Here is a 15,683-nt window from a genome sequence, read left to right on the forward strand (position 1 = left end):
CCACAAAACACAATATATATGATATTGGGAAAATATAGAACCATAAGACCCGTAGGATGTATGCTCACATGCTTTTGGACAGATTACCTAAACTTTTAGGATTTATTTTTCCCTTTGTAAAATCAAACAGTTGGGCCAGGTATTAATTGGTTATTATTATTATTTATTTATCATTTATTATTAGAATTTAACATTAGACTCTTACATAGATGACCAACTATTGTAGTTAAATGGGGTCAGGGGACCCAAAGTCCCAAGACACATTCCTTCATGGAATTTTGAGACATATTTTTGAAAACACTAGGCTTCCAGGAAGAAGAGATTGAAAATGATTGAGTTAGCTGCTTCCTAGGTACTGTTCATGTTTAGACTCCATGATATGATCTGTGACTGGCACACTTTTTTGAGCAGATCTGCTGTATTTTTTACATTGTTGCTTTGACTCTTTCTGATAGAGGTCCTACATTTGAGTAGTAAATTGAGAAGACTGAATTTTTAAAATTAGGCATGTTTAAGATCTTTACATAGGCATTCATTTCTATCTCTTGCTCCAGAACAGCCCTTATTCTTGCTGTCAGTGGTGAACCACCATGTTTAGTAAAGCTTCTTCTTCAGCAAGGTGTGGAATTATGTTACGAAGGTATTGTGGATTCACAACTGAGGAATATGTTTATTTCCATGGTTTTACTGCGTAAGTGATACTGCATGTCTTTTAACAACTGTATGGGGTTTGATTATAGGGATCAAAGCCTAAGCCCCAAAGTACAAGGCTGGAATAGGCTCAACAGTAGGGGTAACCACATACAAATCTGTGCAGGGATTCTTGATTTTCTCTGTTTGTGGGTTCAATCAATATAAGGGCTACAGATGGGCTGAATATGCAAATAAACTACCAGAGGCAGGACCATTGGAAGTGTGCCAGGGCAGGGATTTAGACACTTGTAACATAGCCATTAATAAAACATATAGGTGATAGAGTTAGACAAAAGATGATTCATTCACACAAAGCCTTTCATTGCCTTTAGATATTATTAATATATGGATTGTATTCATGTTTTGAATATTATTGTTAACATTTCATTAGCTAACCTTAGTTTGGTAAGTGTTCAGAATTCTAAAGTACACTCTATTTACACCCAAAAGAAAAACTATTTTCATGTATGAATACAAAGTTCTGATTTTTAATAGTTAATGAGAAAATTAGATACGATGTACAAAAATTTAATTTATAGCTTATGAATTTAACTTATAGATAATTTGTAGCTAACTTAATTTACAGCTTAATGAAGTTAAATAACATACAAGGTATTTTCTCTATAATTTTATTTTAAGAGCAATTTAAAATTATAAGTACGTATTTTTTCAGTTTTTATTATTCTTCTTCCACTGCTTTATTCACATTTTAGGAATACTTTTTAATCATTAATTCCATATGAAAAGCATAGGTGGGAGGGAAGAAAAATAATCACATATACATACAGATGTTTAGTCTTAATTTAACTTTAGACACAAAAGAATTTTTATTCTATTAAATGCATGAACCATAATTGAGTAAATATAATATTTTCATCTTCGTAATACAGAACGTGTACTTTGTTTTACTTTGGTTTAAGCAGACCATATGCATAAAATCTTAATGAAATAAACATGTAAATTATTGGTGAATATCCAAACTATAAAAGGATTCTTCACTCTACAAAAGGGATCCCTAATGTTTCTTTTATGTATGATTGTTTTCCATCACTTAAAAAGCTTAGGTATATGAAACTAGAAGACACATGTATCTGTTTAGTAATGTATCTATTGGTCAAAAACAGAACTTGTATATTTAAAATACTTATTTACATATATGTAAGCAAGTCTCATGAAGGCATTATTGGATAGTTTGATGAGAAGGAAATCTTACAATCTTCCTTTATCTCCCCCAAATGGCTTTTAGAACAGAAAATTCTTTTTGTAGATTGCTCCATCATTAATTTTAAAATACAAACATATTGACCATGAAGTTTTTGTCCTCTTAATAGATTCATATTTTCAATGTCGAAAATTGTAAGAGAATTACATTTTTTTTCTTTTTTTTCAAAGAGGTGAAAGGGAAGAAAAGCAACTTCCTAATGATTAAGCAATTACCTCTGGGATGTGGAAATGATCAACATTTAATAAAAATTGCAAGTGACTCTTCAAAACTACAATCTAATTCCCCTTGTCCTTTCACAGTATTTGCCCCTCTTTTGCAGTGGGAACTAAGCTTTCTGTAATTGTGACTTTTGTTGCTCAAGTAGCTGTTGCCTATGTAACGTACTTAAGAATGTGCTGCTTCATAACATCATTTGTTGGCTCTCTATGTAGATTCTATGGCTTAGTAAAGTGGAAGCATAGACAATATTCCTCATAGTTTTAAAAAATTAGTGAAACACTTCCAAATGAAGGAATTATATTTAAGTATTTATTTTATGGTTAGCCATAACCCATGCATTTCTTCATTTCTCTCATTAAAATTCAGAATCCATATGGCTCTTTTCTGTCATGGAGCAAAAGTATATTCATCACTGGGTGTGTTTCAGTCCCTGACTGAGTTAATTGTCTTCACTTTGTTAATTTACTATTAAACCTGAGAGCTGTGGGCTGAATTTCCCCCTAAAATTCACACGTGAAAGCCGTGGCCTAGTACCTGTGAATGTGACCATTTTTGGAGATAGAGCCTTTAAAGGGGTGATTAAGTTAAAGTGAGGCCAATAGGGTTGGTCCTTATAAAAAGGGGAGGTTAGAACATGCAGAGAGACACAGGGGTGCTCATGCTCAGAGGGATGACTTATATGAAAAGGCCAGTCATCTAAAGGGCAGTCACCTAAAGCAGGTGTCCTTAACCCCTGGGCCATGGCCCAGACCTGGTCCGTGGCCTGTTAGGAACGGGGCAGCACAGCAGGAGGTGAGCTGCAGGCCAGCAAGCAATGCCGCCTGAGCTCCGCCTCCTGTCAGATAAGCAGAGGCTTTGGGTTCTCATAGGAGCACGAACCCTCTTGTGAACCGCTTTGCAAAGGATCTAGTTTGTGGTCTCCTTATGAGAATGTAACTAGTGCTTGATGATATCAGGTGGAACAGTTTCATCCTGAAACACCCCTGTCCCCCTACTTCTGTGGAAAAATTGCCTTCCACAATGTCAGTCCCTGGTGCCAAAAAGGTTGGGGATCTCTAATCTAAAGAACAGTTATCTAAAAGGCAAATAAATGCCTGGGACAGATTTTCCCTTAAGGACCTCAGAGAAAGCCTACCCCACTGGCACCTCAGTAAATGTGCAGCCGACAGAACCATGAGAAAATTAGTTTCTGTTTAAGCTGCCCCATTTGTGGTGTTTTGTTATGGCACCTCTAGCAAATGAATACACCAACTATAAATTAAAGCCATTTTTACTATCTTGATAGTGGCTTTTTAAAAAATCATATTTGTGATACCAGGAAGAAAAGAGGTGCCAGAGAATGGGAGTACATGAAATAAAAGTGGTGTCTGTTGACAGAGTTGGCTCAAGAGGAAGCTTGTCCTCAAGTGCATTACATTCTTGGGGCAGCATTGGCTGGTACCTAAGGTTTTGATTTGATACTTATATGTTAGGAATTAAATTTCTATGCATGCTGGCATTCACACATAATTTCCTTTATAGATAGATACCCACAATTCACTGCGAGCCATGGAAAGAAGAAACATGCTAAATAGACACCTTATTCTTGGCACTACATGTGACTAAAGGAAGGTAAGATTGCTAACTGGATTAGTGTTTTTTTCTTGTTGCTTTTTATTTGTTAATTTTTTAGGAAAGGAAACAACTTTCTTAAGTAACATTTAATTTTAAAATGGAAATTTTGTATTATTTTGAAATGTCAAATATTTTTAAGAACTATTCTTTTTAATTAATTAATTAATTAATTAATTTATTATACTTTAAGTTTTAGGGTACATGTGCACATTGTGCAGGTTAGTTACATATGTATACATGTGCCATGCTGGTGCACTGCACCCACTAACTCGTCATCTAGCATTAGGTATATCTCCCAGTGCTATCCCTCCCCCCACCTCACAACAGTCCCCAGAGTGTGATACTCCCCTTCCTGTGTCCATGTGATCTCATTGTTCAATTCCCACCTATGAGTGAGAATATGCGGTGTTTGGTTTTTTGTTCTTGTGATAGTTTACTGAGAATGATGTTTTCCAATTTCATCCGTGTCCCTACAAAGGACATGAACTCATCATTTTTTATGGCTGCATAGTATTCCATGGTGAATATTTGTGATTAAAATATTCTAACACTGTGTTGGCTGAAAATGTAAAGATGCAATGTAAAAATATGCTTAATGATTAAGATCATTTTTTAACCCATTGTCTCATGTCTAGCTATAAAAAACAAAATTTTTGCACATATATATTTTAATAGATGAAAAACTATCATAAAAATTTTAATTTTATTGTAAAAATACATTAAGCACTGTTGATAGTAGTTAATATAAGATATACCAATTAATTATATAAAATTTTAAAGAAAGTAACAATATTTGTAAAGAATTGAATTTACTGTGCATCAACTAAAATAAAATTTTGTTATTCATTTTCAAGAATATATAGTTATTTAGGTCTGTAAAAATTAGCTTTTATTGACAAGTATGTTTTACACTGACTTTTGTTGGATGAGAGAAAAACTTTTAGAACTCTCCTCTGTATTCACTAGCAAGCAGACTCCTGCACTACAATTCACCCCCAGTGTAAAATGGAAGAAAATAAAAAGGACATAGAAGGAGTGTGGAGGCAATAGAAGATCATATAAATTCTCAACTATTCAAGCCCTCTCCATCCCCCATCCCCACAAATCTATAGTGATAATGCTTACAACAATGTTTGGTCCTATCAATTCCAGGTGAATAAACTTAGGGGAGAATTTCTCTGAATTACCTTTTTTTTTTTTTTTTTTCTTTTTTCTGTTTTTGAGGTGGAGTCTCACTCTGTCACCCAGGCCAGAGTGCAGTGATGCAATCTCAGCTCACTCCAGTTTCTGCCTCCCGGGTTCAAGAGATTTTCCTGCCTCAGCCTCCCAAGTAGTTGGGATTACAGGCTCCACCACCATGCCCAACTAATTTTTGTATTTTTAGTAGAGATGGGGGTTTCACCATGTTTGCCAGGCTGGTCTCGAACTCCTGACCTCAGGTGATCCGCCAGCCTCGGCCTCCCAAAGTGCTATAATTACATGCGTGAGCCACTGTGCCTGTCCCTCTGAATTACTCTTAATGTATACTCCTATTTCCTCTTCTCCTGCACCTCTCTCTCTCTTTTAAATGTCTGTGCAGCTCTAAGAAGTGAAGAATTTCTGTGATTTACACTTCGTTTCTTAAGGGAACTAAAGCAGTAGAAACTACAGAAAAATCATTGCTACATTTTGAGTGCCTCTTGAGGGTAGACATTTAAAACCAGGCTCACTCATTTTATTTTGGCAAGTTTGTTCACAGTTCATAGTGAAATGTTAATCTTAATTAATGTTTTAAAGCGTAGATTTATTGTGTCAAGAAAATTACCAAAAGATGTTGCAAAAATGGTGAACATAAAAAGTTATATTTCTGTCAAATTCAAAAGAGACTACTTAATTATTTAAAAATTACTATTAGATATAGAAATGCTAGATTATAATTGTGTTGTAGCTGAGGCATATAATTTAAGAAATACATGTAGAAATGGAAATATTTAGACGTAAGTGAAGACATTATAAATATCATTTGTTTCCTAGATATGGAACTCATTTCTACAATTTCTTTGCCGCTTCCTTGAATTGGAAAAATGTACTTTGAAAGAACCGTTAAGTGAACTATTATAATATTTTTGCTGACTACCCAGTTGAAGAAAAGTTTGTTAATTGGATGGGATTTTTTTTTTTCACGTTAGAAGACATGAATAAATTTTAAAAGATAAACATCTATATTGTGAACCATCAGCTGAAAAGATAAATTTGTGTTCAATATATAGGCAGAAAAAAATTTGTGTCAAAATGTTGAATGGAATAATAATGAGGAAACTGTGTTAGGCATGTATTAAAACATTTAAATAAAATAAAAATACATTTCAGCTACAAAGTGAAGGAAAACATTATAAACCTGTATATATCAAAATTATGTTTTATTTACAAGTATTTTCACTGGTAAAACCTTTTTGATTTTTTAGAAACACTACAGTACTATAATATATATTCAGAAAACTTGGGTATTACAGAAAAGAAAAAAGAAAATGCATCACTCAAAGTCTCATTACCCAAACAAAACATTTGTTAAATTTTTGGCATGTTTTGTAGTATTTTAAAATTTGCTTAGTTTTTTTTTCCTCAAAGAGAATTTCCAATTTTACATTTTTCTTCTTGAAAACACAATACATTGTCCACAGTTTTCACTGTGCTCTTTGCTATAGCTTAAACACATCAAGTGTGGTCTGGCTTCAGAACAGTTCCCTATAAGACCCTTTTTCCTTTAGTTATTGCCTAGGACAACTCCTCATGGGACCTCAGTCACTGCTCTGTCATTCTGTCACTTACAATGCACTACTCTCTTCTTGCATTTTGGAATTAAAACTCCATGAGGGCTTGAACTTTTTGTTCCCTACTACTTGTAAAATGCCTGATGTATAGTAGATATTCAATTTGCTGAATAATAAGTGATACTTGTCAGGCCCTGTTCCAGTAACTTTACATGTCTTACCTCATGATCTTTGCACAATTTTGTTGAGGTAGGAAGTATTTATATCCTCATTTTAAGATGAGAACATTGAGGTGCAACATGGTTCAATGACTTGCTTGAGGTTACTGAGCTAGAACACTGGGAGCTGGTGTATAAACCCATGCTCTCTGGATTTGAACCTAGCCAGTCCCATGCCAGAATTTGTACCATAAACCAATATGCCATGTCATTTCTCTCATGAATGAATGTATATCATCCTTGTAAGCTCTACTTTTAATGGCTCAGAAGGAAGATTTTCTTTGAATTTGAAACTTGTTTAAACCACTCTTTTATTTAAGTATGTTTGTTTCACTTATTTCTAGCACTAGGTGATATTGAAGAGCTAAAATGGAGGGGGAAAAAAACCAGACAATTCCTGACTTCAAGTCAACAAACGTTTAATTTCTGCTATGGTTTCAATCAGTGATTCTTAACTGGGAGCAATTTTGACCCCAGGGGATATTTGGCAATGTCTGCTGAGATTTTTGATTGTCAAGACTGAGAATCAATACTGCTAAATATCCTATCATGCATGGGACTGTCCCCACAACAAGTAATTGTCTGGCCCCAAATGTCAACAGTTTCACGGCTGAGAACTCTGATCTAGATTCTATATTATATGCTGGGGACCAAAGGTGAAAAAGATGTTTTTATATACTCTGCCTTAAATGAGCTCACAAATGTTTAGTTTCCCCACTCCCAGTCTTTATGAGAGTTAGAACATGTGTAATGTACCTTCGCCATTAGCAGAAAAGGAGGGAGTGGTAAACCTAGGGTAGATTAGGGAGGGTCAGGGGTGATTTCAGCTAAAAAGGAACTTTTTGGCTGGGCTCATAGAATAAGTAGGGTTTCTCTAGGTCTCCCAATCAAAACTTAGTCAACCATAATAAAAAGTTCATAATAGAGGCAGAAGCTAAACACCCAAGAATCAGAGGAGAGAGGAAGTTACCACAAGGTTAACATTGGTGGGGTAGATGAGATTTTAACCATGTTCTGAAGGGTAGGTGGAATTTTGACATAGTACTTCTAATAAGAAATTAGGCTTGGCACGTTGGCTCACACCTGTAATCCCAACACTTTGAGTGGCTGAGGTGGGAGGATCACTGGAGCCCAGGAGTTTGAGACCAGCGTGGGCAACATAATGACATCCCATCTCTACAAAAAATTTAAAAATTAGCCAAGCATGGTGGCACATGCTGGTAGTCTCACGTACTTAGGAGACTCCTGCTGAAGTGGGACGATTGCTTGAGCCTAGAAGGTTGAGGCCTCAATCAGTTGTGATTTTGCCACTGTACTCCAGCCTGACCTTGTCACAAAATAGAAAAAAAATAAATTAGGTGGAATGAAGAACTTTGTGTATTTTATAATAGAATTTGTGTTGACTACTCTTTGGGGAAAATGTGTACTCTAAAATGGTATGCTGTAGTGCAGATGTAGTGCACAGATATTTGATCTGATTTTGCCAGCTCTGCTTCTCCATTACTGTTACATCTCTAGGAACAATTTTGTGAATTCTCTCAAGTATTTCAATTCTTAGAATATTGTCAAATTGTGAATTACTTTTTAGTGTGCCTGGTAATATCTAAAACAGAACAAATTTACTTTTCCTTTAAGAAGTTTAACAACAGAAAACAACTATTTAATACATACCCAACTTTAGGTAAACATGTACACTTCCTTTAAGCAACCATATAAGTAGACTACTTTTCTCACTCATGTGGACAGCTAGGAGGAATACATTTCTTCATGAATGATCTCTTCCCCTAACCAACTTAGAGTTATGGCATAAAGTTGTGCAGATTTAGAGCACCCTCGTGGAGGGAGTGATGCTGACTAAACCATGTGCTTTGACACAAGTCTGTCAAAGAAAGGGCACATTTTTCTAATTTTTCAAAGGTAAGTGGAAGTGACACGTTGCCTTTTTTTTTCTTATCAGAAGCCCATCACCCTCTTGCACTCTTGCCATCCTCCCCAAGGAGAGCATGTTAGATAGCAGCTACTTCTCCAGCCTTGGTCTCCCAATGAGACACACATGGGGCATGTCTGAATTAAGCCCAGCTGATAAGAGGAACCCTGCCGGGCTCAGCAGAGCCACAGCCAGTACTCAAAAGAAAGAAAGAAATGTTTGGCGTTTAAACCACTGATACTGTGAGACTGTTTATTGTCCCCAGGAAAAGGTTGACTGATAACAGAAATCATGGGGTCAGCTTGTCAGATCAACAGTGTGCATCTCACTTGTGATGTGCTTACACACTTTCATTCTCTAGAAATAAAGCCTCTCCCCACAAAAGATTCTTTTACTAGCTGCAAGGAAAACCATTTCATGTGTTACATAGATGATGCTTTTATTCTGCAGTCTTTACTGAGATTTAATGAATCATACGTTTACATAATCACTTTTTTGCTTTGAAAGAAATACCTGACATTTCTTTCCTAAGGAGTTCTATTAGTTTGCTATTGTTGCTGTAACAAACTACCACAAATGCATTGACTTGAAACAACACAAATGGATTATCTTACAGTTTTGGAGGTCAGAAGTAAAAAGTGGATCTAGGGGGGTAACCACAAGATGTTGGCAGGATGTGTTCCTTTCTGGAGGCTCTGGGGGAAGAGTTTGTTTCCTTGCCTTTTGTAGCATCTAAATGCTGCCCACAATCCTTGGCTCCTGATCCCCAGCAATTATATCACTCTGACCTCTGCTTCTGTCCTCAAATCTTCTCTGACTTTCCTGCCTCCTCCTTTCACTTATAAAGATGCTTGTGATTACATTCAGTCCACTTGGAAAATCCGTGATAGCCTGCCTCCCATCTTGAAACTCTTAATCTAATCACATCTTTACATCATTTTTGCCTTTTAAAATAACATATTCCCAGGTTCTGGGCATTAGGATATGGATATCTTTGACAGGCCATTATTCTGCTACCCACAGGTGCAGTGGAGTGGATTGGAGATTACTTACTGATTTTATTTTAAATTTTGAAACAATCTCAAACTTAGAGAAAAATTGTCTTCTCGGTACAATTTTTTTTTCTGAACCATTGTGTGAGTTGCTGACCTTATGTTGTATCACCCCTAAGACTTTTGTGTGTATTTTCCTCGAACAAGAACATTCTTCTGCATAATCACAATATAACCATCTAAATTGGGGAATGGTTAATATTGATACAATACTAACATATACTTCTCAGATTTCATTCATATTTTCCCAAATGATCCAATAATGTTCTTTATAGCAAAATAATCAAATATTGCCTCTATCATGTCTCTTGATTCTCCTTAATTTTTCAATAAATATTTGGTATTTCATTCATTTTTATGACCTTGACACTTTAGGAATTATAAGCCAGTTGTTTGATAGGATGTTCTGATTTTGAGTTTGGTAATTCTTTATGATTGGATCCATGTTATGGGTGTTTTGTAAAATTATCTCAGAAGTGTTGTTACATCCTCTCTTGTGCCACACCATTTCAATTTGCAGTTTACTTTGATCACTGGATTAAGGTGGTATTGTCAGCCAGGCTTCTGCAATGTAAAGTTGCTCTTTTTTTTTTTTTTTCTATTTGTAATAATATGTATCTTGTGGAGAGGTATTTTGAAACAATGTAAAGATCCTGACCCTCATTACATTTTCCATTCGTTTATATGAACTTGAATTCGTAGTTTCATATTTCAGTGGATTGTGTAACTTAATTTAATGCTCAAATTTTCTCAGAGTTGCATGTCTAATTTTTTTTTTTTTTTGGTGAAAGACTGGACATTCTAGAGAATATATTTAGCAATTCTGGCTTCTGTTTTATTTTTCTGAGGGATTTTTTTTTCTGAGAGATTTCTTAAAGCCTAGTTCACATTAGTTATTTTTCCTGATCCTCTCCCTCCCATTATCCATCATCTGATAGGCCCCAGTGTGTGTTGTTTCCCTCTATGTGTCCATGCATTCTCATAATTTAGCTCTTGCTTATAAGTGAGGGCATGCAGTATTTGGTTTTCTGTTCCTGGGTTAGTTTGCTAAAGATTATGGCCTCCAGCTCCATCCATGTCACTGCAAAGGACATGATCTTGTTCTTTTTTATGGCTACGTAATATTCCATGGTGTATATATACCACATTTTCTTTATCCAGTCTGTCATTGATGGGCATTTGGATTGATTCCATGTCTCCTATTGTGAATAGCACTGCAATGAACATATGCATGCATGTGTCTTTATAGTAGAATGATTTATATTCCTTTGGGTATATACCCAGCAATGGGATTGTGGGGTTGAATAGTATTTCTGTCTTTAGGTCTTTGAGGAGTCACCACACTGTCTCCCACAATGGTTGAACTAATTTATACTCTCAACACCAGTGTGAAAGAATTCCTTTTTCTCCACAACCTTGTCAGCATCTGTTATTTTTTGACTTTTTAATAATAATCACTCTGACTGGTGTGAGATGGTATCTCACTGTGGTTTTGATTGAGCTTTTTTCATGTGATTGTTGGCTGCATGTATATCTTCTTTTGAGAAGTATCTATTCATGTCCTTTGCCTACTTTTTAATGTGGTTGTTTTTTTTTCTCTTATAAAATTGTTTAAGTTTTTTATAAATGCTAGATATTGGGTTTTTGTCAGACACATGGTTTGCAAAAATTTTATCCTGTTCTGTAAATTGTCTGTTTACTCTTGATAGGTTTTTTTTTGTGGGGGCGGGGGAGGTGCTGTGCAGAAACTCTTTAGTTTAATTAGATCCCATTTGTCAGTTTTTGCTTTTGTTGCAGTTACTTTTGGCATCTTCGTCATGAAATTTTTGTCCGTGCCTATGTCCTAAATGGTATTGCCTAGGTTTTCTTCTATGGTTTTTATAGTTTTGGGTTTTGCATTGAAGTCTTTAATCCATCTGGAGTTGATTTTTGTATATGATGTAAGGAAGGGGTCCAGTTTCAATTTTCTGCATATGGCTAGCCAGTTATCCCAGCACCATTTATTAAATAGGGAATCTTTTCCTCATTGCTTTTTGTCAGGTTTGTCAAAGATCAGATAGTTGTAGGTGTGTGGTATTATTTCTGGGTTCTCCATTCTGTTCCATTGGTCAATGTGTCTGTTTTTGTACCAGTACCATGCTTTTTCAGTTATTAGTATAAAGTCAGGTAGTGTGATGCCTCCAGCTTCATTCTTTTTGCCTGGGATTGCCTTGGCTATTTGGGCTCTTTTTTGATTCCATATACATTTTAAAATAGTTTTTTCCAATTCTGTGAAGAATGCCAATGGTAGTTTAATGGGAATAGCATTGAATCTATAAATTACTTTGGACAGTATGGCCATGTTCATGATGTTGATTCTTCCTATCCATGAGCATAGAATGTTTTTCCATTTGTTTATGTCATCCTTGATTTCTTCAAGCAGTGGTTTGTAGTTCTCTTTGTAGATGTCGTTCACTTCCCTTGTTAGCTATATTCCCAGGTATTTTTTTCTTTTGGGGGCAATTGTGAATGGGAGTTAATTCATGATTTGGCTGTCAGCTTGTTGAATTGTTTAAAGTTTAGACCATGCCAATGTATTTTTAATGTGGACTTAAATAAAACTTACACTAAAAAAGAGACTATATCTTCTAAAAATGCCTAAAATTCTAAAATGTTATTGAGAAGAGACAGGGGCTCAAAAATCTGGCTGAGATTTTACTCCCCCATCCTCACATACATGAAATATTTTGAAACATAGACATTTCACAGGATGAAAACAATGTTCACTCTAACTTGGTACCTTAATTAGCAGTATTATAGGGCTATGCTGCTATAAAAATAAAGAGATTAAATGGAAACGACTGGATCCATATGATATAAGATGCACAATAATCCTTTTTTTGTAATGAGACTATAACCATTGTTAACAAAAAACAGCTGTCAGTTCTATTCATTTGAAAGTCACATATGGATTGTTCATTGTGGCAGGCAGTATGTGGGAGCAGTGGACGTAGAGGTCAGAGGATCTCTTATAACCTGAGTCAAATATTTTCCCCACATTAGTGTATCTAATCAGTAAACACATAAACTCTTGCTGTAAAGCTTGCCTAAGAAGCTAGCAACACTGTTTGCCTCAGAACTCACTACATTTTTGAACATGATAACTTTTAATATTTGATATAACATCTCAAAAATAATTCTAAGGACATTTTTGTGGAAGAATCTATTTTTGGAAAGATGAACTCTTTTGTATTGGATAACTCAAGACTATTGTAAATCAGCAACTCTACTGTTAAAAGGATATCATTGTCAGTGGACCTGGCCATTCCACATCTTGGAATATATTCTAAGAAAATGACTAGAAAATAAGGCAAATATTTATATACACTGATGTACATCACAGATTTATTTAAATATTAGCAAAAGTTTAGATTAACACATTTGTGTTCAATCATAGAGGATGCCTTGGACTTCTAGGGTGAGATGATCTCCTAATGCTAAATATGATAAATAAGTTTCTTGCCCTCTTGCTTGTTGGCCAGTATCCTATCTTGATTCTGCTGATTCTTTGCTGTTCTTTACTGCATTTATTTTGTCATTTTCTTTTGATGCATTAGAAAATACAAACTTGGGATCAGTTTATATACTTATTAAGACAATAAATTTGACTTACCCATCAACCTTGCCTGTGCCTCTCTTCTCATCTGGCAGTACTGGGTATTAGCAATCTTCAGAGTCTACCAGTTGGATACTAGTGGTGGGGGAACATCTTCATGTTTATTAGCCATTTGATTTCCTTTTGGGACAATAGTATAAAATGCATGGCCTATCCTTTCCTGTTTCCTGTTTTTTCTTAATTACCTTCATTAATACTTAAAATATGAAGACTACAAATACACATTCATATGCATTTATTGCATATGACGTACTTTGTAGTTGATTTAACTTTGGTTCAATAGATTTTTTTCAGTGATTTCTTATAGCAATCAGCTCCACCCCCAATAATATATTTATCCTTCACTGAACTACCACATATTTGAATAGGTCCTCTTCATATGATTATTTCTCTTCTAGACATAGTTATTATTAATAAGTGATTACAGTCTTTTACAATCTAGACTGTTTTACTCACAGAGTTGCTTATGGCACATTTTTATCTTATTTACACCTATTTGACTGAAAAATAATTGTGCACCTTTTATTTAATCCCTATAGTTAAGAAAGATTTCCTTTATATAACATTCCATTTCTTGTCTTTTTTCTCTTTTTGGCCGTGTTTTTGATTCATAAGCAATGATAAGGTAATAGGAATATCGAAGGATTTTATTCTGGATAAGATTAAGATTTAAGGTGCTTTTAGAATATTTTATTTGGCATTTGCTTCATTTGTTAAAAAAACCCTGCCTTTTCTTTATCACAAAATCTGTAATTCTATGAAGTATTTGTTCTATTGGGTATTTCCCTGTGTAACTATTTGCCATCTAGTGGACAATCTAAATGCTGCTCAGTTTTACAAAATAAAGTTTCCAATTTGATCTTTTCACAATATCTTGTAGGGAGAAAACTTTTTTTCCAAGTTTTCAAATTTTAAGCTATTTTAGTACACAGGGATTTATAAATCAGTTCTGATTTATATATAAAAGAATTGTTATCTTGAATGAACTTGTATCCTCTCCCATATCTACTACATTTCTTAGCACCTAGTAGGCACCTATTAAAATTAAATATTTGTTGAATGGAATGTTTGTTGAATGAATGAATAAAATGTTTAGTGAACTATACATGTCTTTCAGTGGTTGGAGCATTTACAATTTTTATACTTCATTATTTTTATTTAGTAGAGTTAGCAAAAAGAGTGGCTAGAAGTCAGAGGACTTGTTCACATATTACCAAAGAATGTCTATGTTACATGACCAATTTATGCATCTAGACTACATGTGAATGTGTGTTGACTGATTTGCTACTTTTGCATTTTTTCATATTCAGGGTTTTCATAATTCACGGACATAGTGAGTGAAGCTATGCTGCTTTTACTAGCAACTATTTCCTTTGGGATTTTGCTGGTGTATTCAACTAGCAGGGAACTTCAAGTGGAATCTAGGACACCTGATTGCCTTGAACAATTAAGGCAATTGAAGGTGCTGGAGAGTAAGGTTAATCAATGCATGCTTTAGAAGTCTGTATTCACAAAGGGAAGTCAAGTGTTCCATTCAACAAATACTGAGTTTCTGTTACATGTCAGGCATGTATTATGCATGGCAGTACTAAGATAAACAATATCTTATGGTCTATAAGATTTTTTAGCTAACTGGAGAGATAACACATTGAAAATCTCTTACCTTACCTTCTTCTTTGAGAAATTATGCTTTAGCTTTTATGGTTCCCCATGCCCTGTGTGATAGGCAGAATTGTAAAATGACCCCCTGTGACCTATGCCATTATGTATTCTTCTTTGGAGTGTGTTTGGAAATTGTGAATATGATGAAGTGTCACTCCTGTAATTATGTTACTTAAATGGCAAAAGGGAGATAAACCTGTTTGGGCCTGATCTAATCACATGGGCCCTTTAAATCTAGGTCCAGAGTTCAGATACAAAAGTCAGAGATCCAAGTATAAGAAAGATCTGAGGTGAGGGAAACTCTCTTGCTGGCTTTGAGTATGAAGGGGGCCATGTGGCGAGATCTGAGAGTAGTTTCTAGGAACTGAGAGCATCCCATGAGCAATAGCTAGCAAGAAAATGGGGACCTCAAACCTGCAGATACAAATTATTGAATTTTTTTTCTGCACCTATATGAGCTTGGAAGAGAACTCTGAGCAATAGCTGAGAAAGCAGCTTGTGGACACCTTGATTTGAGACCCTGAGCAGACAGCCCACCACCTTGTGCCAGGACTCTGACATATAAAACTTTGAGTTTATCAATGTTTTATAGCTTTTAGTAAGCCTTTCACCTCCCTAGCTAAGTTTGTTCTTTTTGGTGTTATAAAAGAAATTGTTTTCCTAATTTA

General features: G+C 35.2%; 1 protein-coding gene across 4 annotated transcripts in view; it reads left to right on the forward strand.

Moving 5' to 3' along the window:
• The window catches only part of ANKRD7 (ankyrin repeat domain 7), a 98,657-nt gene that overhangs the window by 12,080 nt on the left and 70,894 nt on the right, over positions 1-15,683 (forward strand). Inside the window, exons 5-7 of one of the 4 annotated variants that reach the window (XM_003808644.5) lie at positions 555-691; positions 3,659-3,748; positions 5,765-8,085. In XM_003808644.5, the coding sequence (XP_003808692.3) occupies positions 555-691; positions 3,659-3,711 (190 nt within the window). In that variant the 3' untranslated portion in view covers positions 3,712-3,748; positions 5,765-8,085. Of the gene's footprint in view, positions 1-554; positions 692-3,658; positions 3,749-5,764; positions 8,086-15,683 lie in introns of those variants that run through there. The other 3 variants (XM_063606363.1, XR_010112789.1, XR_010112790.1) reach the window with 3 other exon arrangements.

The sequence above is a fragment of the Pan paniscus genome, chromosome 6, assembly GCF_029289425.2.
Source record: "Pan paniscus chromosome 6, NHGRI_mPanPan1-v2.0_pri, whole genome shotgun sequence".
NCBI classification, from domain to species: Eukaryota; Metazoa; Chordata; class Mammalia; order Primates; family Hominidae; genus Pan; species Pan paniscus.